The sequence below is a fragment of the Jaculus jaculus genome, chromosome 10, assembly GCF_020740685.1.
Source record: "Jaculus jaculus isolate mJacJac1 chromosome 10, mJacJac1.mat.Y.cur, whole genome shotgun sequence".
Lineage (NCBI taxonomy): Eukaryota > Metazoa > Chordata > Mammalia > Rodentia > Dipodidae > Jaculus > Jaculus jaculus.
The window spans coordinates 109,284,022-109,307,610 of NC_059111.1; the positions used below are offsets into that span (position 1 = coordinate 109,284,022).

Below are 23,589 nucleotides of genomic sequence, written 5' to 3' on the forward strand. Positions count from 1 at the left end.
TTTTTTTGCAATCTTTCTTTCTTTCTCCCTCCCCCTCCCCCTCCCCCCCCCTCTCTCTCTTTCTTTTTTAAAGATGGTCGCTACGTAAGGCTGGCCTGGAGCTTAACATGTAGGCTAGTCTTGAACTTGTGACAATCCTCTTGCCACTGCCATCACGTCTGACTAGGCTAGCTGTACAAGTTTGTCCTTGGTATTGGTAGGACACATTTTGAGGGTTGAGTAGAATGGACAGAGGCTGCGCGGTGCTTCGCAGTCTGAAAGGTGGGGACCCTGCCTGGGTCACAGATCCTCCTAGCCAAAGGCCCTGCTTCCGTCATTTATAAAAGAAAACAAAAAAAAAAAATGTTTGGGCCCATAAGAACTCTTCAAGAGTGGCAACCGTTTCATCGGTGCTCAATAAACAGCCAACCAAGCAACTGTGTGCATGTGGCCTGGTTCCTGCTCTCCAGGAGATGTGGCAGCTTGTACCGGGTGGTGACAACAGGCGACCCCAGTGACCAACCTTGCACGTGGCCTGCGTCCTCCTTTGCAGCCCCTACACCTGCGCTGAGTGAGAGATGTGGCGCACGCTGCGGGGGCGGGCTTTCCAGAGCTGGCCAATGAAGGTCCAGACCTGTCTGTCGGGAAGGGGCGGGGCTTCCAGGGGCGGCCAATAGGAGGCTGGCGGGGCGGGGTCCTCCCGGGACGGGCAGTGCTGCGGGCTCCTTGCGGCCTGTTCTGCGGCTCTGGCGCCCGCGCCGACCGTATCGTTGGGTGAGCGGACCGCGCCTGTGGGGGAGGCCGGGCATTCGGGTTCTCGGCGGCGGCGACTCCAGGACCAGGCGGGACAGCACAGAGCCATGGCCGGGGCGACCTCGGCTCCGGTAAGAACGGCCCTCACAGCACGCCGGCGCGGATGTCTGAATTCGCCCGTAGGATGGCCTGCCCGGCCCTAGCATCTTCCGGAATTGGGGGCGGCTCAGCCATGGTGGGTGGAAGACTAGGTCACCCAAGGAAGACTTACCTTTTTCTACTCTCCTTGTCCATAGAATAAGGCGAGCGAACTTACTAGACGCCCGGGCGTCTTCCTTCTAGGTGCTCGGACCACGCTGTCCCCAGATGGCCCACTCCACCCTCACCTCCTTTCCAAGGCAAGGCAGGTGTGGTGTGAGGTGTACCTCCTCAGGACCCTCATGCCCCTGGAGAGCCGGTCTACATAGGGGGGTACCAGAAGGACTTTCGTGGCCCGAGCTCTGTCATACTGTCCCTGTCTCGCTGTTATTCCTAGATATCCCAGAAAGTCTGCTGCTGGGAGGGTGTCTGCATGAGAGAGAACTTTGTAGTGTTTCAGACTCAACTTGGACCTGTTCCCTGGCCAATTTGCCTGAACTGTTGAAAGTTTGTGTCTGAAGGTAGAGGATAACCCCTAGTTAGCAATTCCTTTGCCATGGCTTTAGACCTTGAATGCCACTTGGGTCAGGGCATCAGGGGGAGGCGCGAGTGTTGGTGCCTAATCTGTAGAGGCTATTTTTGCCTCTTCCCAGCCACACTTTGTTGTATGGGTCAGTGGTCAGAGCCTGGAATGAAGCCACCAGGCTGTAAGAGGAGGAAGGAGAGGACAGACACCTGGTGATTAGTATCTAACCTGGGTGGGACACTTCGCTGTCTTTTTTTTTTTTTTTTTTAATTAGGGCGTGGGGGAGGGTGGGAAGCGTTCTTGTGCTCTTAATATGGTTCATAACACATTCTGATCATTGTTCTATGGCTCTCTATGGGTTTTTATTTTGTTTTTTAAATTTGAGAGGGAGAGGGAGCACAGGACACACAGGGCCTATTGCCACTGCAAGCGGACTCCATACATGCATCATTTTGTGCGTCTGGCTTTACATGGTATTGTAGTTAGGTTCACATTGCTGGTAGAAATCACCTGACCAAGAATAGTTTGTGGGGAAAAAAATAGAGGTTTATTTTGGCTTACAGGCTCCAGGGGGAAGCTCCATAACAGCAGGGGAAAATGATGGCATGAGCAGAGGGTGGACATCACCCCCTGGCCAACATAAGGTGAATAATAGCAACAGGAGATGTGCCAGACAAATGCTCTGACCACTGAACCCTTTCTCCAGCCGTTGTTTTTGTTTGTAATCTCAGGCTGGCCTCCAACTCACAGTGGTCTTCCTACTTCTGCTACCTGAGTGGTAGAGTTAAAGGTGTGTGCCACCACACCCAGTTTATTTATTTATTTATTTTTGAGGTAAGGTCTCACGCTAGCCCAGGCTGATCTGGAATTCATTATGTAGTCTCAGAGTGGTCTTGAACTCATGGCAATCCTCCTACCTCTGCCTCTCAAGTGCTGGGATTAAAGGCATGTGCCACCATGCCAGGCGCTCTGTTTTTTTAAAAATTCAAAATTTTTATTTTAGAGAAAGAGAGAATTCGTGCACCAGGGCCTCAGCCGCTGAAATCAAACTCCAGATGTGTGTGCCACCTAGTGGGCATGTGCAACGTTGCGCTTGCCTCACCTTTGTGTGTCTGGCTTACATGGGATCTGGATAGTTGAACATGGGTCCTTAGGCTTCACAGGCAAGTGCCTTAACCACTAAGCTATCTCTCCACTTCCCTTATGTTTTTTTTTTTGTTTTTTTTTAACTATTTATTGACAACTTCCATAAATATAGACAATATCCCATGATCATAATTCCCTGCCACCATCACCATTTCCCCTCCCCTCATGTATGTTTTTTAAAAATTATTTATTTATTTATTTGAGAGCGACAGACACAGAGAGAAAGACAGATAGAGGGAGAGAGAGAGAATGGGCGCGCCAGGGCTTCCAGCCTCTGCAAACGAACTCCAGACGCGTGCGCCCCCTTGTGCATCTGGCTAACGTGGGACGTGGGGAACCGAGCCTCGAACCGGTGTCCTTAGGCTTCACAGGCAAGTGCTTAACCGCTAAGCCATCTCTCCAGCCCGTATGTTTGTTTTTAATAGTACAGTAGATAGTAGCATCATACACCCTGGGTGCTCTTCTGTTCCTGAAGTTCATTCACTACCATGATGTCATGATGTCCTTGTGAGTGAGGAAACAGAACCATAGAGGAGTAGAGTAGCTCCTCAAAGTGCACAGAATTCAAATGGCAGATAGACATTGAGTTAAGTGCTGGAAGAGTTTCCTACTGAGACATTACTGGGCTCTTGATTTTACTATTTTCAGTAATACACAATACACTGTCCACTTCCTACAGGCTCGATATTCTGTGGACTATTTCCTTGTTCTGACTAAGGTGATAGCTTTGAGCTTCTTGGGCCCCTGCTTCCTGGCAGCTAGGATCTGATCTCCCAGCATGGTGACTTCTCGGGCTGTTTGATGAGGCACTTCAGTCTTAGTGAGGTCAGAAAGTCACTCACCAGTAGATGGTAGAGTGGAAGATCCTTGGTGATCACTAAGCCTAGAACAGCAGGACTTTACATATGTAACCCTAATTCCAGTGTGGAGAAAGTTGTTCTAGGAGAAGGTAAGGGCAGAGATTACCACATAGGTACACCCCAGGCCCTGGGCAAGCTTTGTGGATTCTGGGTTCTTATATTTTGGCTCTCATTGCTGGGCTGTGTTCCCAGAGGAAGTAAAAGGTGTTAAATAAATGACTAAACTAATACAAGTAGAAAAACTGGGACTGTTAAGTTCTGTTAAATTCTCCCTGTCTTTGAATACTTGTTTCATTTTCCATTGCCTTGGATCCTGGTTCAGGACACTTCTCATCAAGGTTCTATGGGGTCTAGTCTCTGCTGTCTTAGTCAGGTGGCTGAGGGATGGGGGGCCTGTTTAGGGATCTGACCAGTGAAGATTATAGCACATGAAAGAGGTCCCCCCACCCCACGTTCTGGAGGATTCTGCTCTTTCTCTGCCTTCTTTTTTTTTTTTTTTCATGCTTTCTCTGCCTTCTTTTTCCCACTTCTTTTGTGTGTGGGGGCGTTGTATGTATATACGTATATATATGCCCCTGCTGTGCACTCACCTGTGACAGCATGCCCCAGCCTATGGTGGCTGTAGGGGAATGTTGGGTGTCCTTCTCCATTGCTCGTCTACCCTTTCTTATTGGAGGCAGAGTCACTTTCTGATCCTGGAGAATGCCTATTTTGTTTATTTCTCCATGAGGCCTGGTAATTCTCCATCCTCCAACCATTTAGAACTGGGGTTACAGCCATGTGTGGTCATGCCCAGCTGTTTATGTGAGTTGCGGGACTCAAAGTCAGGAGTCTGTCAGGATTCTTCAGGGCTCTGGGCCCTCACCTTCTGTCAGCTGATCATCTCCTTGTCTCTGATCACAGGATTGGCACATAGGGACTAACCTCCAACGAGAGGCCCAGACCCAGTCTGCAGAGATCTCCCTTCTAGCCATCCTGTCTGCTGTTCAGGCCTTGGAGAAGAAGACAGAGTCTCAGGCTGTCCACCTTCAGAGCCTGGAAGTACGAGCAGGGACAGCCGAGAAGAAGCTGGCCGACTGTGAGAAGACAGCCGTGGAGTTCAGCAACCAGCTGGAGGGCAAGTGGGCCGTGCTGGGCACCCTGCTGCAGGAGTACGGGCTGCTGCAGCGGCGGCTCGAGAACGTGGAGAACCTGCTGCATAACAGGAGCTCCTGGGTCCTGCGGCTGCCCCCCGGCAGCAAGGGCGAGGCCCCCAAGGTACAGAACATAATGGAGACAGGCCCCTATCTTTTTTCTTGATGCCTAAAGCTAATTATCAGTGACTTTAAGGAGCTTAAAAATGTCAGAAGAGAAGCATGGCATCAGAAAGGTTTGACAGGAGTAGGTTGTGGGAAGGATATGTTTGTGCAGTGAATAGAGGAAACCATCAAAAAGCCTCCCATGCAGCTCACATGTGGAGCAGAAGATGAGAGTGTGCCTAGGAGAGGGCAGGAGAACCCTGACCTGTAGCCACGGGTCCAGCCCCTGTGACGGAGGGGAGCTAGCATGGGTCCCATGGTTTAGTCAGTGGTGCCTGCTGGTTTTGCACCTGGTTTTAACTATTCTCTGAAGGGGTGGTATCTCACTGGGTATGTGGGGAACCTGTATTTTCAGGGTTCAGTGACTACTGAAGAGGTGGCCAGGGCTGTCTCAGAGCAGCAGGAGGGCGGCCTGGAAGACTGTCAGAAAGAACTCCAGAAGCAAGTAGCCAAGGAGAGTTCTGAAGCACTGGGCTCACTTGGTAAGAGGCAGCCCATGGGCTTCCAAGCCTTGGCTTCACTCTTTCTTAAATTTAAATTTTATTTATGTGTGTGTGCATGGGGGAGAGAGAGAGAGAAGGAGGGAGGGAGGGACAGAGGCAGATACAGAAAGAGAGAATGGACAAGCCAGGGCCTCTAGTCACTGCAAATGAACTCCGGACACATGTACCACCTTGTGCATCTGGCTTATATGGGTACTGGGGAATTGAATCTGGGTCCTTAGGCTTCATGGGTAAATGCCTTAATCATTAAGCCATCTCTCCAGCCCCCTCCAAAATAAATTTTTTTAAAAAGGGGAGCTGGCTGGGCGTGGTGGTGCATGCCTTTAATTCCAGCACCTGGGAGGCAAAGATAGGAGGATCACCAGTGAGTTTGAGGCCACCCTGAGAATACAGAATGAATTCCAGGTCAGCCTGGGCTAAAGCAAGACCCTACCTCAAAAAGCCAAAAGAAAAAATAAATGGAGGGGTGCCGGAGCCTGCCGGCTGAAAGGGTTCGAGCCTGATGGGGAGTGAGGATTAAGGAAAGACAGAAGAAAGAGTGAAAGCATGGACTCCAGTCCAGGGCTGAAGCAAGGCCTCAAACCAGGACTGAAGACCTGGTTTATTTCACAGCATTTCTTTTTATATCTTTTTACAAACAGTTTTTCTATGGACAAAGATTTTATGAGCTTTACAAGTTCCTTATCAAAAGAGTTTTTGCATTTCAATCATTTCTCAGTACAAAGGACCAGCTAAATGGCTGAAGATACCTAATCTTGCTTACAGGTAGGCTGTTATGGTTATGCTAATGCTTGCTGCCAGATGGCTTCCCGACACTGAAGATACACAATCTTACTTGCAGGAAGGCTGCAATAGTTTTGCTAATGTCCTGTGGCCAGAAGCCCAGGGCTATGGATACAAGTCCAGCCAAAATGGCTCCCGACAGGGGGGGGGACACACCTAGAGAGATGGCTTAGCGGTTAAGGCACTTACCTGTGAGGCCTTAAGGACCCAGATTCAATTCCCCAGTACCCATATAACCCAGATGCACAAGGTGGTGCATGTGTCTGGAGTTTGTTTGCAGTAGCAAAAGGTCCTGGTGTATCCATTCTGGTATACCGATTTTCTCTCTCTCTCTGGCAAATAAATAAATAAATAATAATTTTATTTATTTGAGAGGTAGGGTCTCACTCTACCCCAGGCTGACCTGGAATTCACATTGTACTCTCAGGCTAGCCTCCAACTCACAGTGATCTTCCTACCTCTGCCTCCTGAGTGCTGGGATTGAAGGCATGTGCCACCATATCCAGGTTCTTTTCTTTTTTAATATTTTATTTTTACTTACATATTTATTTATCTGACAGAGCAAAAGAGGCAGAGAAAGAAAATGGGTGTGCCAGGGCCTCCAGCCACTGCAAACAAACTCCATATACATATGCTACCTTGTGCATCTGGGTCCTGGGGAATTGAACCTCAGTCCTTTGGCTATGGAGGCAAGCACCTTAACTGCTATTCGAGAGAGGGAGAGAAAGAGGCAGATAGAGAGAATGGGCATGCCAGGGCCTTCAGCTGCTGTAACTGAATTCCAAATGCTTGTGCATCTGGCTTAAATGGGTCCTGGGGAATTTAACCTGGGTTAAATTCCTTTGGCTTTGTAGGCAAGTGCCTGAACTAGTAAGCCATTTCTCCAGCCCTTTCTCTACTCTTCATTTGTTTATTAGAGACAGAGAGAGAGAGGGACGGAGGAAGGGAGAGAGAGAGAGAAAGAAAGAATAGGCATGCCAGTGCCTCTAGCCACTGCAGATGAATTCCAGATGCATGTGCCACCTTGTGCATCTGGCTTACATGGGTCCTAGAGAATGGAACTTGGGTTGTTTGGCTTTGCAGGCAAGTGCCTTAACTACTAAGCTATTTCTCCAGCCCTCTCCTTTTCTTTTTATTTATTTATTTGAGACAGAGGGAGGGAGGGAGAGAGAATAGGCGTGCCTGGTCCTCTAGCCACTGCAAACAAACTCCAGATGCATGGGCCACCTTGTGTATCTGGTTTACGTGGGACCTGGAGAATTGAACCTGGGTCCTTAGGTTTTGCAGGCAAGTGTCTTAACCTCTAAGCCATCTCTCCAGACCCTCTTTTTTTTAATACTTTATTAGCCAGTCAATTAGTCTGCTTATCTGAATGTGTTTCTGCAGAAATGTAGAGAAAGTTGGCAATAGTGATGCCATGTTACAAGCCTTAAGGGCAGCTGAGGTCGTTAAGGTCCCTGAAAATGGCTACAATACTGTAATGTTGAAGTATTTTCATTAACACTTATTTTAATGTAACTTGTTCTAAGCTTAATGAAAGCTTAGAGTTAATAAATTACAAAAAAAAAAAAAAAATTGAGAGAGAAAGAGAAAGGCAGACAGAGAGAAACTGGGCATTCCAGAACCTCTGGCCACTGCAGATGAACTCCAGATGCATGCTCCACTTTGTGCATCTTCACATGGGTACTGGGGAATCAAACCCGGGTCATTAGGCTTTGCAGGCAAGCACCTTAACCTGTTGAGCCATCTCTCCAGTCTGACTTCACTTTTTTATTCAGTTGATTGAGGCTCTTGGATCTGAGGGCCAGAAGCACTGTGAGACTGATCCTTTGCCTTCAGGCAGGTGGAAGGTATCTTTAATCCCTATTTTTAGAATTAATTTTAGGCATACTTTTAAAGGTGTGCCAAGCCTAGGAATTCAGGGCCAGCCCTCAACTTAGGTCCTCAGGGCAAGTATGCACAGGTGCATGTTTGTGTAAGACTTGGTTAAGCCTAGATGCCCACTATTGTTACATCCTTGCTTCTGACTTCTTAATGCTTTGGGCAGGTGAGCATTTGGCTGTGTGTCCATTTCTTCACCTTGTTGGGAGGTGGAAACCAAGAACACCTTACTTCTCCTTCCTGGCACAGCGGTACCTTTTCAGGAATGTGAAAGTGGCTAGCTTTGAGGTCAGAGTGATCACTTGAAAGGGCTGTGTATAACTTCTTTTAGGCCTCAGTTTTTCTCAGTGTTACATGAGGTGATTTGATTAGATGACTTGGGCTCCTCCTGTCCGAATGTGGTAGAATGGAAACACTTCTGTCTTCTGTCTTTCTCATTCACAGTAATGGCTGGGGAGAACTTGGATTCTTTTTTCTTTTTTTTTTTCAAGGTAGGGTTTTGCTTGAGCTCGGTTGACCTGGAGTTCACTATGTAGTCCCAGCCTGGCCTCAAACTCACAGTGATCCTCCTACCTCTGCCTCTGAAGTGCTGGGATTAAAAGTGTGCACCATCATGCCTAGATTCACTTCATTTTTGTTGCCACTCTTTGCCACAGCTACTCTGCTGGAATGAGGAGTGAACTGATCCAGTTCTAGGCCTGCAAAGGAAAATGCTGTGACTACCCTCTTCCTCCCACAGACTTTGCAAGCTGCAAGCCAGAGCTCCCGACTTCAGTGGCCCAGGCTGGCGAGGAAGGCAGCCACAGCCTGCCCAGTGCAGACTGGGGTGAGAGCCCAAGCACAGGTGAGTCCCGGCATACCACCACTCCACTGGGAAGGGCACTTGGTGTCAGGAGTCCCACTTGGAGACGTGCAGATAGAAGTGAGGGAGGTGAGGGCTGGAGTGATGGCTTAGTGGTTAAGGCGTATGCCTGCAAAGCCAAAGGACCTAGGTGTGATTTCCCCAAGACCCATGCTAGCTAGATGCACAGGGGGCCCACACATGTGGAGTTCGTTTGCAGTGATTGGAGGCCGTGGAGTGCCCATTCTCTCTCTGTGTCTCTCTGTCAAACAAATAAATAAAAATAAAGTATTTAAAAAAAAAGAAGTGACAGAGGTGAGTTGCCACTTCCCACATGTCCCCTGGAGCCATCACTGTGGCCTGGCACCACTCCAAGGGCTGTGAAGAAGGGCCAAAGACAGGACAGACAATCAGGAAGCCAAGGTTAAGGAGTAGAGGAGAGGAGGTAGCTGCCACTTCTTTCAGTTCTTTGAGGTAGGGTTTCACTCTAGCCCAGGCTTACTTGGAATTCACTCTGTAGTCTCAGGGTGGCCTCGAACTTACAGCAATCCTCCTACCTCTGCCTCCCGAGTGCTGGGATTAAAGGCATGTGCCACCACACCTGGCTAACAATGCAGTTTTAAAACACAGCTATACTGGGTACCTTTTGCAGCCCATTTTCCCTCATTGTTTGCCTTGAGGATCATTCTATTGTCTTCTTTCTCAGCAGCTTGAAGTGCTGCATGTTGGGAACTTTGTTTCCAGTAGTCTGGTTCATCATGGAGGCAGTCTGGTGCATGGCTAGCAGGTGCATGTGGCAAGGCAGCAACATCTTAGCATGGTTGGGTCAGAAGTACCTCAGGACAACAGAAAGGCAAGGGGTCTAACCCTATATTCTTGGGTCAACTCTGGTACTGTGTTGAGCCATGTTGTGGTTTGATATAGGTGGCTTGAAATGTTCTTTATTCATGCATTCCTTCAATAAAATATGCCAGCCTTGTGTCATACCCAGGGCAGGAAGGAAGTGTCATAGTTATTGTAAGAGGGATGGAGAGATGGCTCAGCAGTTAGGTTTTGGAGGCAAGTGCCTTAAGACCTGAGTTTGATTCCCCAGTACCCACACAAAACCAGATGCATAAAGTGACACACACATCTGGAGTTTGTTTGCAGCATCTGGAGGCCCTGGTGTGCCCATTCTGTCTCTCAGCTTGCAAATAAATACATAATTTAAAAAATGTTTTTTAAAGAGGGGCCTTAGAAATTGGCACAGATTGGTGAGGTAATCTGGCTCTTGAATGACAACTATCCAAGGGCACTATGTTATGTAGACTGCTGAAAACAGACTGGCAAAAACTGACAAATAATGGAATCGCTTAAGCAAAATAGTGGTTGGTTTCTTACTCCTGACAGGGTTGTTTGGCAGCTCAAGCTGTCATATGTCCAGTCCCTTCCAACTTTCTAAGATCGTGGCCTGTCATTGCAATTCAAGGTAGCCATTAAGAAGTAAGCAGCCAGGCATGGTGGTGTGCACCTTTAATCCCAGCACTTTGGGCGGCAGAGGTAGGAGGATCACCATGAGTTCGAGGCCACTCTGAGATGACATAGTGAATTCCAGGTCAGCCTGGACTAGAGTGAGACTCTACCTCAAAAAATCAAAAAAGGAAAAAAAAAAAAGAAGTAAGCAGAGGGCTGGAGAGGTGGCTTGGCATTTAAGGGGCTTGCCTGCAAAGTCTAAGGACCCATGTTCTACTCTCCAGATCCCATGTAAACCAGACACACAAGTTGATGCAAGTGCAAGATTGCTCATGCCCACTAGGTGGAGAACACATCTGGAGTTTGATTACAGTGGCTGGAGGCCCTGGCACACCAATTTTTCTGTCATTAAAAAAAAAACCCTTTAATCCCAGCACCTGGGAGGCAGAGGCAGGAGGATCACTGTGAGTTTGAGGACACCGTGAGACTACAGATGAATTCCCAGTCAGCCTGAGCTAGAATGAGAACCTATCTTGAACCCCCCCCCCCAAAAAAAAAAAAGGTAGAGAGCCAGGCATAGTGGTGCACACCTTTAATTCCAGCACTTGGGAGGCAGAGGTAGAGTTCGAGGCCATCTTGAGACTACCAGGTCAGCCTGGGCTAGAGTGAGACACTACCTTGAGAAGGAAAAAATAAAAATAATTAAAAAAAAAAAAAAGCAGTAGATTTCTGAGTTCAAGCCCAGCCTGGGCTACAGAGTGACTTCCAGTCAGCCTGGGCTAGAGTAATATCCTGCTTCAAAACAACAAAAAAGGATAACACATTTATTTCTAATTCAGCAAACATACAGTTGGTATGAGTATTGGTCTTGTAAGTTTTTGTTTCCTCATGTGTGGAGGAGACACAGAGAAACAGTCCTCCACATCCCATTGTTCATAGGCTTACAGGGGAGGCCTGGAAATGTGGTTTTTATTCTAGGGGTCTGTTGCCGTCAGAAATCATCCCAAGAGCAACTTGTGGGACCAAAAAAAGAGTTTATTTTGGCTTACAGACTCGAGGGAAGCTCCTTGATGGCAGGGGAAAACGATGGTAGGAGCAGAGGGTGGACATCACCCCCAGGCCAACATAAGGTGGACAATAGCAACAAGAGAGTATGCCCAACACTGGCATGGGGAAACTGACTATAACATCCATAAGCCTGCCCCCAACAGCACACTGCCTCCAGGAGGCATTAATTTCCAATTACCATCAGCTGGGGAGACTAGCATTTAGAACACCTAAGTTTATGGGGGACACCTGAATGAAACCACCACAGGGCCTAGCCAAATGCCAGGTGCCCTGTTACTATGAAGGAGGGGTAGTAGTGGTGGAAAACTGCTGGCCACTGGTTATAGACCATAGCCACTTGCTCCAGCTCTCCTGACTCCATGCCACACCACATGTTGGCATTCCTAAAAATCCCAGTATATTTGCCAGGCTCTGAGGTTCTGCTGGAAGTGCCTTGTGGTCACTGATCCAGACTAAGGAAAGGGGCCCATGTCATCTGATGGCTCAGCAGTTAAAGGCACTTGTTTGCAATGCATGACAGCCTGGGTTCAATTCCCCAGTACCCACGTAAAGCCAGATGCACAAAATGGCACATGAGTCTGGAGTTTGTTTGCAGTGGCAGGAGGTCCTGGTGTGCTCATCCTCTCTCTATATGTATCTCCCTCACAAATAAATTTTAAAAAGAAACAGGCCAGCTGGAATCTCCACAAGCAGTTCTGTCCTGGATCAAGCAGGAGAAAGAAGCCTGTGGGAGGAACCTGCAGGAACCAATCATGACCATAGCACACCTGTGCTCAGGTAAGGTCCAGGGGCAGGCTGCAGGATACATCCTTGAGCCTTAGGTGCTAAAGGTCCCTGAGGTCTCTGAGCACTACATGTGCCCGTGATCTGTGTCATCCTCGGTTGTATGTTTGCTGAGGCTGCCCTCCATGCAGCTGCATGAAATTCTGGTCTTTTCATTTTTTATCTTTTTTTTAAAGTTTTTTTAAAAATTTATTTGAGAGAGAGAGACACACACAGAGAGAATGGGCGCACCAGGGCCTCCAGCCACTGCATACAAACTCTAGACGCAGGCACCACCCTGTGCATCTGGCTGGGTCCTTTGGCTTTGCAGGCAAATGCCTTAACCTCTAAGCCATGCCTCCAGCCCAAGGTCTTTTCATTCTTGGAGTTGTTTCTTAGCTTCTTTGTGAAGTATAGCCAGCATGGTGCTGGGCAGACACTGCCAGGACTGGCTCATGGGTAAGACGCGGTTCTGCCATCCCTGCAGGGAGCTTCCAGTTACGAGGAAAGAGACTAACACAGGTAGATGCACGCCCAGCAGAGGCCTACAACTCAAATGGCTGGGCGTTTGGATGATGTAGATGTAGATTTAGATGAAGCAAATGGGACATCAAGGAGGCTGGGGCCAGAGGGAAGGCCTCAGGTAAACCTCAGGCTGGGGAGAACCCAGGAGTGCAGGTGTTGGGTAACTTGGCTTCAGAGCCTGTGGCTGAGGTTGCTCACTTAGTGTATTTCCTCCCAGCAGACACCTGGATGGGCAGCAAAGTGAAGAGGAGCATGGAGGGAGAGCCCACAGGGCTGGAGTCAGCCTGGGTGACTGAAGGGGATTCTGGCAAGGAGGACTTCAAGAGGGGCCCCTGTGAGGATCCACTTCTAGTCCCCAGGGAGAGAGAGTTGATGTCCTTCCCTCTAGGCTCCCAGAGTGAGCCTGTGCCAGCTATTGAGGGCATTGAAAGTGGCCAGAAGTTCAGTGGTGAAGAGCTCAGTGCACAGCACAAGCACCCATACCACAATTCCCAGCCCCTGGCCAGTGCCAAGTGTCCCCAGAATGGCACACAGCGCGTCCCTCTTACCAGGCGTCGTCATGCACCCACAGCGCAGCGCTCCTACACCTGTGTCCAGTGTGGCAAGAGCTTTGTCCACCAGTCCACACTCACCACACACTACCGCACACACACTGGAGAGAAGCCTTATGAGTGCACTGAATGTAAGAAGCGCTTTGGCCGCCTGTCCACGCTGCTGGAGCACCGGCGCACGCACACGGGCGAGCGGCCCTTCCCGTGTGGGCAGTGCGGCCGCCGCTTTGCCCGCCTGTCCACGTTGGTGGAACACCGACGTACGCACACAGGTGAGAAGCCCTTCCCATGCACCCAGTGCGACAAGCGCTTCACACGCCTGGCCAACCTGACAGTGCACCAGAGTGTGCACTCGGGCGAGCATGCCTTCCAGTGTGCCCATTGTGGCTCCTGCTTCCCACATAAGCCCAGCTACCTGCGGCACCTGCGTAGTCACACTCAGGAGAAGCGCTTTGCCTGTGGCCAGTGTGGCAAGAGCTTCTCCTGTCGCTCCTGGCTCATGCGCCACCAGAGCATCCATTCCAGCCCAATCTCCTCTTTTGTGGCTTGTGACTCCCCACACTCCCCAGGCCATGTGTCATCCACAGACGTTTTTAAAGGTAGGGGAAGAGCCTTCGGTGAACCTTCTGTCACGTCCAGATCCAGAGGCCCTGGGACTGATGAGGATTACAAGGCGTACCCTGGAGGCAGGCAGCTGAGTGGCAATGATCAGCTGGGGAGGTCTCTCCACAGTTGTCTCTCTGTCAAGATGGAGAATGCAGGATAGCACCCTGCAACTTCCCTAACATGGGGCCCCTTGAATCCAAGGTGCCTCTCCTAGACCACTTCCCAGGTCAGTGTTCATGGTGCCATCCTCTAAGATACCCAGGAAATGCCCGATGGTCAAAGTACCCATGGACTTGTTGCAGTTGCTTGGTGTCCCGCAGGCAGAACTTGAGCCCTCTCTAGAGGGGCTGGGCTGCCTGGGTGGGAGCGTGGAGGAGTGGCTTACTTTGCCTCTGGCCAACCAGGCAGTGATTGAGGGAGAACATGTCCCAGTTAGGAGAGGGTAAGAATTCAGTGCAGAAAAATGAATAGAAAAAGGGGGAATAAAGAACAACAAAAAACAACCCTCAGTGCTTGCTTATTTTTAGTCACACCCCTTTGTGTTTTTACCTACCAATATGCAGATTTTAAAGACCCAGAATTCTGCCGCCTTACCTTTTAGGGGGCAGTGGGTATAGAGATTGAACCTAGGGCTTTGCATATGCAAGGCAAGCACTCTTCCACTGAGCTACATTCCCGGTCTTAAAAAGTTACTTTTTTTTTTTTTTTAATTTATTTGAGAGAGAAAAAGGCAGAGGTAGAGAATGGGTGCACCAGGGCCTTTAGCCACTGCAGACAGACTCCAGAAGCATGCACCACCTTGTACATTTGACTCATGTGGGTCCTGGGGAGTTGAACCTAGGTTCTTTAGCTTTGCAGACAAGTGTCTTAATGACTAAACCATCTCTCCAGCCCTAAAAATTTCTTAGTTGAGGGGCTGAGGGTATGGTTTGGCTCTTGAAGGTGCTTGCTTACAGAGCCTGCTGGCTTGAGTCTGCAATATCCCCATAAAGCCAGACAAGTGGTGCATGAAGTCTTGGTCTGCCCACGCACACATGCACATATGTGCACATGCAAATAAAAATATTTTTTTAAAAAGTTTTTATGGGCTATAGAGATGGCTTAGAGAATGCTTGTCTGCAAAAGTTCAAAGGACCCAGGTTTGATTCCCCAGAACCCACATAAAGCAAAGATGGCACATACATTTGGAGTTCATTTGCAGTGGTTAGGGGCCCTGACACACCCATTCTTTCTATCTGCTTCTTTCTCTTAAGTAAATGAGTAAAATAAAATTTTTTAAAAAAATTTTTATGCTGAGTGTGGTGGTGCACGTCTTTAACCCCAGCACTCGGGAGGCAAAGGTAAGAGGATCGCCATGAGTTCGAGGTCACCCTGAGACTACATAGTGAATTCCAGGTCAGCCTGAGCTACAGTGAGACCCTACCTCGAAAAACCAAAAAGTTTATGTTGAGATAGGTTAAGTTGCCCAGACTGGCCTTAAATTTTCTGTGTTACCTAGGGTGGCCTCAAACTTTTGGTCCTGCCTCAGCCTCTGGAGCGGCTAGAATTACAGGCATGTGCCACAATGCTTTGCTTGGCTTCACATTAATAAGACCAGCTCAGATGGCCTTAGGCACATATCCAAGAGCTTTGGTGAGTTGTGACAAGATTCTTGGGAATTGAGTCTGTGATGCATGCCTGTAATGTAATCCCCGTCCTAGGAAGGTGGAAGCAGGAGGATTAGGAATCCTCAGCAACATGCTAATTTTGAGGCCAGCCTGGCCACCATGAAACTCTGACTCAAAACAAAAACAAAAAACCCAAAGAACTTTTTCCTGACCTCTCCTCAACTCCCACCCCAACCTGAGAAAGGCAGCTCTCTGGACCACTTTGTCACAGAAGGGCCTGGTCTGACTGTGTCCCAGACTTTGAGCAGAAGATTGAGTACAGCTGTAGCCGGAGCTGACAAGCAAAGGGACCTCAGCCTGTCCTGCCACTGGCCTTTCTGTAGCTGTGGGTCATGGGGGATGTCTCTTCAGTAGCACCTGGGGAACACATGAACACAGGCAGGTGACCCAGAGCACAGGACATGTTGCAGAAACACCAAAAGTTAAGAGGAAGGGAAACATGAGTATGGCCCACCAATAGCTGAAGATCCCCTGGGATCTGTTAGCTCTCAACGTCACATTCAACAATTTAGGCCAGCCACTTGGGCTTTTCACCCAAAATGGATAGCTGGCCACTTTGAAACACTGCCATTTTGAAAAATTGAGTTTCTCCTTAGCTACTGAAGATTTTTGTTCAGATTGGGTCTTCAGATCCCTAGGCATTATAAGGCTAAACTGCCAAGTACCCCATCTCTCCACCAATGACCCTGAGTACTTGCAGTGCATGCATGTGTGTTTCCAAGGACCGCCCTTCCCGCCCCCCCCCCCCCCGGCCCTGAGCGGCTGGGACGGTGCCACCCTCACTTCAGAGGATGAGCAGATGTGGATAAACTCGGCTTTGCTCTGCTCTGGAAGAAGTGGGGTAGCTCTTAGCTCTGGCTGTGCCCTGGGCTTTCACGTCTGTCAAGTTGCTTTTTAATGAAAATCTGTCATTTGTCATATCCACTTAAAACCTCTGTAAATAAGGCCACATTTATGAGGAATTATTAACTCCCCTCTACCCAGTGATCTTGTCAGCATTGGTACTTGTTTGTGATGCAGTAACTGTATTTGACTCCATGTTTGGATAATCAATGGCGAGTTACAGTTATTTTCAACTGGACTTCCATTTCAACGTTCTGAAAAAAGTCCTGGATGGAATGAAGTCCTGACAGGGCCCCAAAGGAAAGCAAGATCCATGTGGGCTTGATGGGCCAGGGCAGGGGCCTTGGCATCCTGCCCTATGCCTTGTTCTTGGAAAGTACTCCATGTTTATGAATAAAAATGTTTCCCAGGGGAGAGATGGCTTAGTGGTTGGGGCACTTGCCTACAAAGCCAAAGGAACTAGGTTCAGTTCCCCAGGACCCACATAAATCAGATGCACAAGGTGGTGCATGTGTCTGGAGTTTGCAGTGGCTGGAGGCTCTGGTGTGCCCCATTCTCTCTCAAATAAAATTAATATTTCCATAAAGTTGTGTCATGCATGCCCAGTTTTTTGTGTGTACATTCATGTATGTGGAGGCCAATCTCAAATGATGTTCCACAGGCACTGTCCACCTTTAAAAAATATTAATTTGTTATTAATAGTTAATGCCAAACATGGTGGTGCACCCTTTAATCCCAGCACTCTGGAGGCAGAGGTAGGAGGATCACCGTGACTTCGAGGCCACTCTGAGACTACATAGTGAATTCCAGGTCAGTCTGGACTAGAGTGGGACCCTGCCGCATAAAACATAAACAAAAGAATTATTAATCCAGGCATGGTAGTGCATGCCTTTAATCCCAGCACTTGGGAGGCAGAGGTAGGATTGCCATGAATTTGAGGCCATAAACTACATAGTGAATTCCAGATCAATCTGGGCTAGAGAGAAACCCTACCTTGAAAAACAAAAAAAGGGCTGGAGAGATGGCTTAGCAGTTAAGGTGTTTCCCCATAAAGCCAAAAAACCGTGGTTCGATTCCCCAGGACCCACGTAAGCCAGATGGACAATGTGGCACATGCATCTGGAGTTCATTTGCAGTGGCTGGAGACCCTGGTGCGCCCATTGTCTCTTTCTCTCTGACTCTCAAACAATTTAAAAAAAACAAAACTACTTATTTGCAAGTAGAGACAGACAATGGTCATGCCAGGGCACAGTGCCATTGCAGATGAACTCCAGATGCCTGTGCTGCTTTGTGCATCTGGCTTTACGTGAGTACTGAGGAATCAAACCTGGGTCGCTAGGCTTTGCAGGCACGTGCCTTAACTGCTGAGCCAGCCCCTCAGCTGTTCTGTCCACCTTTAAAAAAAAAAAAAAAACAAGTTGCTTATTTGGGACGGAAGGAGTTTGTCTCTCACCTGCATGTAAGTGCCATGGCATGTGTGTGCCTATATGCATACATGCAGTGGAGTAGGGAGATCCCTAGTCTTAACTGGTGTGCATGTAAGAATACCACATGGACATGCACACACAGTATGCTGGAGATACTGGAGAGCTTGAAGTGATGTGTCCCCACGAAGCAATGCCGGACTGCCAGCAACACTGGAAGCCAAGACAGCAGCATGGAACAGATCCCCTGCCCCGAGTCTCCAATGAATATGGCTATGGGGCATCTCAATTTCAGGTTTCTGGCTTCCAGAAATGTGAGAATAAATTTCCATCGTTTTTAGCTCCTGACCTGTGGTACTTGGTTAGGTGCCCCTCAGAAACTAGCCGTATACATTACCCATGAAATACAGGTTATTTCCTTCTGGGACACAGATGGCACTTTCCCGCTGGGCCGGGCTGAGTTGTCGCTCTGGTTACTGACCCCGGCACACCTGGAGGATAACGAGGCTGAAGCCAAGTTCAGGATTAAGGGTTTCAAGATGCCAATAGAGCGTGAGCTCAGTGGGCCCAGTGCCTGTCTAGCATGTAGAAAGCTCTGGGTTTGATCCCCAGTGCCACATAGAACAGGTATAGTGGTAAACACCTGTTACCCTAGCACTCAGAAATTCAAGGCTATCTTTAGCTACATAGTTTGTTTGTTTTTTTTAGAGAGGGAGAGAGAATTGGCACCAGGGCCTCAGCCCCTGCAATCGAACTCCAGACACTTGCACTACCTCGTAGGCATGTGTGACTGAGCTTGCTTCGCCCTTGTTCATCTGGCTTATGTGGGATCTGGAGAGCAGAACATGGGTCGCCGGCAAGCACCTTACCTGCTCAGCCATCTCTCCAAGTCTCATAGCTGCATAACTTGAAGCCAGCCTGGACTTCTTAGGACCCTGTCTCAAAAAAAGAGGTAAGAGCTGGGCATGGTGGTGCACATCTTTAATCCTAGCACTTGGGAGGCAGAGGTAGGAGTGGCATAGTGAATTCCAGGTCAGCCTGGACTACAGCGAGGCCTTACCTGGGAAAAAAAAAAAAAAAAGGTTACATTAGAGCATGAAACCAAATATAAGCCCTTCCAGGACCCCCGTGTGAGTCCAGGCCCACAAAGCCTGGCTTAAGGGTACTTGAGAAATGTTTGCTTCATCTGTTGCAAGCACCGCTGGGCAGTCTTGAGACAGTCATTGCCACTTTTAGTGTGAGATTGTAGGGCAAGTGAGCAGGGGAGGGCAGTTGTGGGTTCAGTTATGTATTCACCATTTTCTGCGCTATAGGTAGCATTGAAATACTGACCCTGGAGTCTGCTGTGAGCACACCCATGCTTTGAGTGGATGTGTGGGTTACATAAAGGGCTCAAGTCCAGTATAAGGCAGGGCTAGGTAGAGGAATACACATTGAAGCAGGCACCAGGGAGCAGAGAGATCATCTGTTGAGAGTCAGGGTCTGCCCGCAAGAGCCTGACACTTTTGCTGGGTCTCAAAGAATGAGCAAGTGCTGTGTGTGTGTGGGGGGGGGGGGGAGCATGCTGGAGAGATGGCTCAGTGGTTAAAGGCGCTTACCTGCAAAACCTAATGGCCTGGATTCAATTCAAAGTACTCAAAGTGGTGCAAGCATCTGGAGTTCATTTGCAGTGGCAGGAGAACCTGGAGCACCCATTTCATATTCATTCTCATTCTCTAGCTCCCTCCTTCTCTCTCCTTCCTTCCCACACACTCTCTCCTTCCCTCCATCCCTTCCCTTTCAAATGAATAAAATTTTAAAAAATATGAGCAAGTGTCTCTGGATAGAGCCATTCTATGGAACAGGAGCTGAATGCTGGGAAACCATGACCCCTTAGTGAATACCACCATCACCACCAAGGAGGGGCCTCAGTGGAATAGGTGTAGGAGAGAGGGTGTATTAGACTACAACCTGGACTGGAAAGATAGCTTAGTGGCTAAGGTGCTTGCCTGCGAAGCTTAAGGACCCATGTTCAGCTCTCCAGCCAGATCCCACCGAAGCCAGATGCACAAAGATGAGACAAACACAAGGTCGCGCATGCCCACCAGGTGGTGAAAGCGTCTGGAGTTAGATTGCAGTGGCTCAGGTTCTGGTAGGCCAATCCTCTCTTGTGCTCTCTCTCTCTCTAAAAAATAAAAATAAATAAATAAGTAAAAAGAGTATATCCAGTGGAAATATGATCGATATGTAATATGTTCATAGTATACAGTTCATAATAATTTAAAAGCCGGGCGTGGTGGGGCACGCCTTTAATCCCAGCACTCAGGAGGCAGAGGTAGGAGGATTGCCATGAGTTTGAGGCCACCTTGAGATTATATAGTTAATTCCAGGTCTTCCTGGTCTAGAGTGAGACCCTACCTCGAAAAAAAAAAAAAAAAAAAAGGAAAATTCAGCAATATATCAAAATTATACATAATTGTTACCAGAGTTGTGACCTAGGATGGGGTACAGAGTTGTGAGGGTCATATCCTTGGCTCTAGCAGCCTTAACAACCTAGCCTAGTGAGATTTATTCAATGTAGCCACAATGGCCAAAAGAGTAAAGAAGTGTAAGGCCCCTGTCTTCCAAGTGCTGACGTAAACGAAGGACAGGAGTGATGTATGATGAAGAGTCCTGGTCAAGGGGTCGTCTCATCAGCCTGGCCTGTCAGTGTCGGGGCTCCGGTCTCTCCTGAAATCAAAACGGTGTGGAGTCAAGTTCTTCCTCTGACACCAGGCTGTAGCTTTTTTCTTTTCCCAGCATGAGATTCCTGAGGACATTTCAATCCTTTGGGGTTCATTGTTTCAATAGCTTGATAGTCAAAAGGAAAGGCACAAGTGTCTCTCAAGTTTAGAATTACATGATAACCAAGTGATATTTATCCTGGGCATGTAAACCTGGTTTAACATACCCAAATCAACTCATCTAATACTTGTCATTAATTTGTGAAAGACAAAAACCATATGATCCAAGCCGGGCATGGTGGCACACACCTTTAATCCCAGCACCTGGGAGGCCACCCTAAGACTACATAATGAATTCCAGGTCAGCCTGGGCCAGAGTGAAACCCTACCTCAAAAAAACCAAAACAACAATAAAACCATATAATCCAATCAGTTCTTGCACAAAAAGCATTTGGGTTTTCTTTCTTCCAGGGTCCCTGGGAGTGATAGGTCTTCTTCATCTGTCTCAAAAGTATGTAGATCTGGGTTGGAGAGATGGCTTAGTGGTTAAGCACTTGCCTGTGAAGCTCAAAGACCCTGGTTTGAGGCTCTGTTCCCCAGTACCAGGTAAGCCAGATGCACAAGGTGGCACATGCACATGGAGTTCGTTTGCAGTGGCCCATTTGTACCCATTCTCTTTTTCTCTCTGACGCTTTCTCTCTCTCTCTCTGCCTCTGTCAAATAAATGAATAAAATGGTTAAAAAAATAGTGATTAGAGGTGACTGCCAGATAGTAACCACATAAAGCCAGATGTACAACATGCCCCATGTTGGAGTTCATTTGCAATGCCATGAAGCCCTGGCACGCTCATACACACATTCTTTTCCTCCCCCCTCTTTCTCGTCCCCTACCACTGTTCCTCTCTTTCTCTCAGTCTTGCAAATAAATATTTTTTTTTTTCCAGGTAGGGTTTCATTCTAGCCCAGGCTGACCTGGAATTCACTATTTATTCTCAGGGTGGCCTCGAACTCACAGCAATCCTCCTACCTCTGCCGCCCGAGTGCTGGGATTAGAGGCATGCACCACCATGCCAGGTTCTAAATAATATTAAAAAAAAACAAACAAAAAACTGGCTGGGGCTAGAAAGATTGCTTAGTGGTTAAGACACTTGCCTGTGAAGCCTAAGGATGCAGGTTCAATTCCCCAGTACCCACATAAGCCAGATGCACATGGTGGTACCTGTGTCGAGTTCATTTGTAGTGGTTAGAGGCCCCGGTGTGCACCTTCTCTCTCTCTAGTAAATAAATAAAAAACAAAACTGGCTGGGTGTGGTGGCTTGATTTTAGGTGTTCCCCATAAACTGATGTGTTCTCATGTTTGATCCCTCGCTGATGGCAATCTGGGAACTGGAGCCTCCTGGAGGAGGAGTATTGTTGGGGGCAGGTTTGTGGGTGTTACAGCCAGCTTCACCTAGCACAAAGCAAGGCAAGTGCTGGTGCAAGCTTCTGGAGTTTGATTTCAGTGGCTGAGGCCCTGGCATGCCAGTTCTCTCTCTCCTGCTCTGTCTCTCAAAAAAAAAAAAAAAAAAAAAATGCAGGGTGTGGTGGCACACACTTTTAATCCCAGCACTCAGGAAGCAGAGGTAGGAGGATTGCCATGAGTTTGAGGCTACCCTGAGACTACTTGAGCTGAAGTGAAACACTACCTCAATGCCCCCCCCAAAAGTGGGATGTACCAGACATGGTGGCATATGCTTGTAATCCCAGAGCTCAGGAGCCAGAGACAGGATCTCAAGACTAGCCTCACTCAGCTGCACAGTAAGTTGGAGGAGGCCAGCTTGGGCTGCAGGAGGCTTTGCCTCATTTAAAATAAATAAATAAAGAAAGAAAGAAAGAAAGAAAGGAAGGAAGGAAGGAAGGAAGGAAGGAAGGAAGGAAGGAAGGAAGGAAGGAAAAGGTATGGGTGGAGAGAAGGGGGTTATTGATGAAAAGGTGGAACCACATCACAGCAAATAAGGTGGAACTCTGAGGGAATTATTTTTCCTATTTCTGTGTCAATCTTGGTTAGCACAGTGTCTTGCATATAGCAGGCAGTATTAAGAAAAGTTAAATGACTTTGTAAAATAGATATATAACATTGTACCGAGTAAATATTATTTAATCATTCTTTTTTTGTTTGTTGAGGCTGACCTGGAATTCACTATGTATTTTCATGGTGGCCTTGAACACACAGCAATCCTTTTACCTCTGCCTCCCAAGTGCTGGGATTCAAAGGTGTGCGCCACCGCACCCGGCTTGTTTAATCATTCTTCTATCATTGAACACATAGGTTTTTTTTTTCTTCTTCTAATTTTAAAGTCCAAATAAGACTGATGATCTTCCTATGGTATTTTCCATGTGTTGGCCCACCTTTCTTTTCTTCCTTTCCTTCATTTTGTTTCTCCTTTCCTTTTTTCCTTTATCCCTCCTCTCTTGTCTTGTCCCCTTATTTCTCTGTTTTTTTTTTTCCTCTTTTGGTTCTTCAAGGTATCAAGGTAGGGTTTCACTCTAGCTCAGGCTGACCTGGAATTCACTATGGAGTCTCAGGGTGGGCTTGGACTCACAGCAATCCTCCTACCTCTGCCTCCCGAGTGCTGGGATTAAAGATGTGCACCACCACGCCCGGCTGTTTCTCTGCTTTGAGATGAGGTCTTGCTGTGTTGCTTCTGCTTGTCTTGACCTCCTGTGTGTGGGTCATCCTTCTGCCACAGCCTTCTGAGTGCTGAGGCGACATCATGTATCACTGCACTGGCCTGTTTGTATGTTTTATGTACTTGTTTCATCTTAGTAAATCAGTAAATTTACTGGGGTTACTTAGAAAGCAGGTTGAGCGATGTATAGTAAGTAGCATAAAAAACTCAAAGGCAGCTACATTATCGAAAAGCCCACCCCAGCACATGGGGCAGCCCTGGGAAGCTGCATCCCCCCTGGGGCTCCCTGCATGACTTGCAAGCAACTCAGCTGGTCGGAGAGGTTTTATTTCTTTAAGATAAAAGTGGATTCTCAGATGTAAGGACAAATACTGTATTTCCAAATCGTTTACCAGAAGAGCTGTACATGAGGACATGAGAAGCCCCATGTCACCAGCCTTGTTATTGTAGAATGTGGGGCTGGATAACCAAACAACTAACAAAAAGCACTGTGTAAAAAATAAATTAATTAAAATAAAATTTGAAAAGCACTGTATGAGCCGGGTGTGGTGGCACACGCTTTTAATCCCAGCACTCGGGAGGCAGAGGTAGAAGGATTGCAGTGAGTTCAAG

General features: G+C 48.0%; 1 protein-coding gene and 1 non-coding gene across 7 annotated transcripts; both read left to right on the forward strand.

Annotated features, from left to right (window-relative positions):
* The first annotated feature begins 693 nt into the window (after positions 1-693).
* LOC101605493 (zinc finger protein 777-like) lies at positions 694-14,355 on the forward strand. 6 transcript variants are annotated; one of them, XM_045160447.1, is made up of 6 exons: positions 694-863; positions 4,306-4,659; positions 5,056-5,182; positions 8,607-8,711; positions 11,892-12,005; positions 12,733-14,355. In XM_045160447.1, the coding sequence occupies exons 1-6, from the start codon at positions 840-842 to the stop codon at positions 13,830-13,832; spliced, it is 1,824 nt and encodes a 607-aa protein (XP_045016382.1). In that variant the 5' UTR covers positions 694-839; the 3' UTR covers positions 13,833-14,355. The 6 variants fall into 6 exon arrangements, with proteins under 6 accessions (XP_045016382.1, XP_045016379.1, XP_045016380.1 ...); XM_045160444.1 differs by lacking the exon at positions 694-863 and adding an exon at positions 913-967; XM_045160445.1 differs by lacking the exon at positions 694-863 and adding an exon at positions 913-967 and having other exon boundaries at positions 12,736-14,355.
* On the forward strand, positions 7,331-7,461 carry LOC123464287. Its single transcript, XR_006639516.1, has one exon. It is a non-coding gene; the product is annotated as a small nucleolar RNA SNORA33 (small nucleolar RNA).
* Positions 14,356-23,589: the final 9,234 nt, after the last annotated feature.

Excerpts from the sequence above, each read along its gene's own strand:
- LOC101605493 (XM_045160444.1), top strand. The coding sequence starts at position 917 with ATGGCCTGCCCGGCCCTAGCATCTTCCGGAATTGGGGGCGGCTCAGCC. Across the intron at positions 968-4,305 it reads TTGGGGGCGGCTCAGCCATG|GATTGGCACATAGGGACTAA; the intron begins GTGGGTGGAAGA and ends CTCTGATCACAG. Across the intron at positions 5,183-8,606 it reads TGAAGCACTGGGCTCACTTG|ACTTTGCAAGCTGCAAGCCA; the intron begins GTAAGAGGCAGC and ends TTCCTCCCACAG.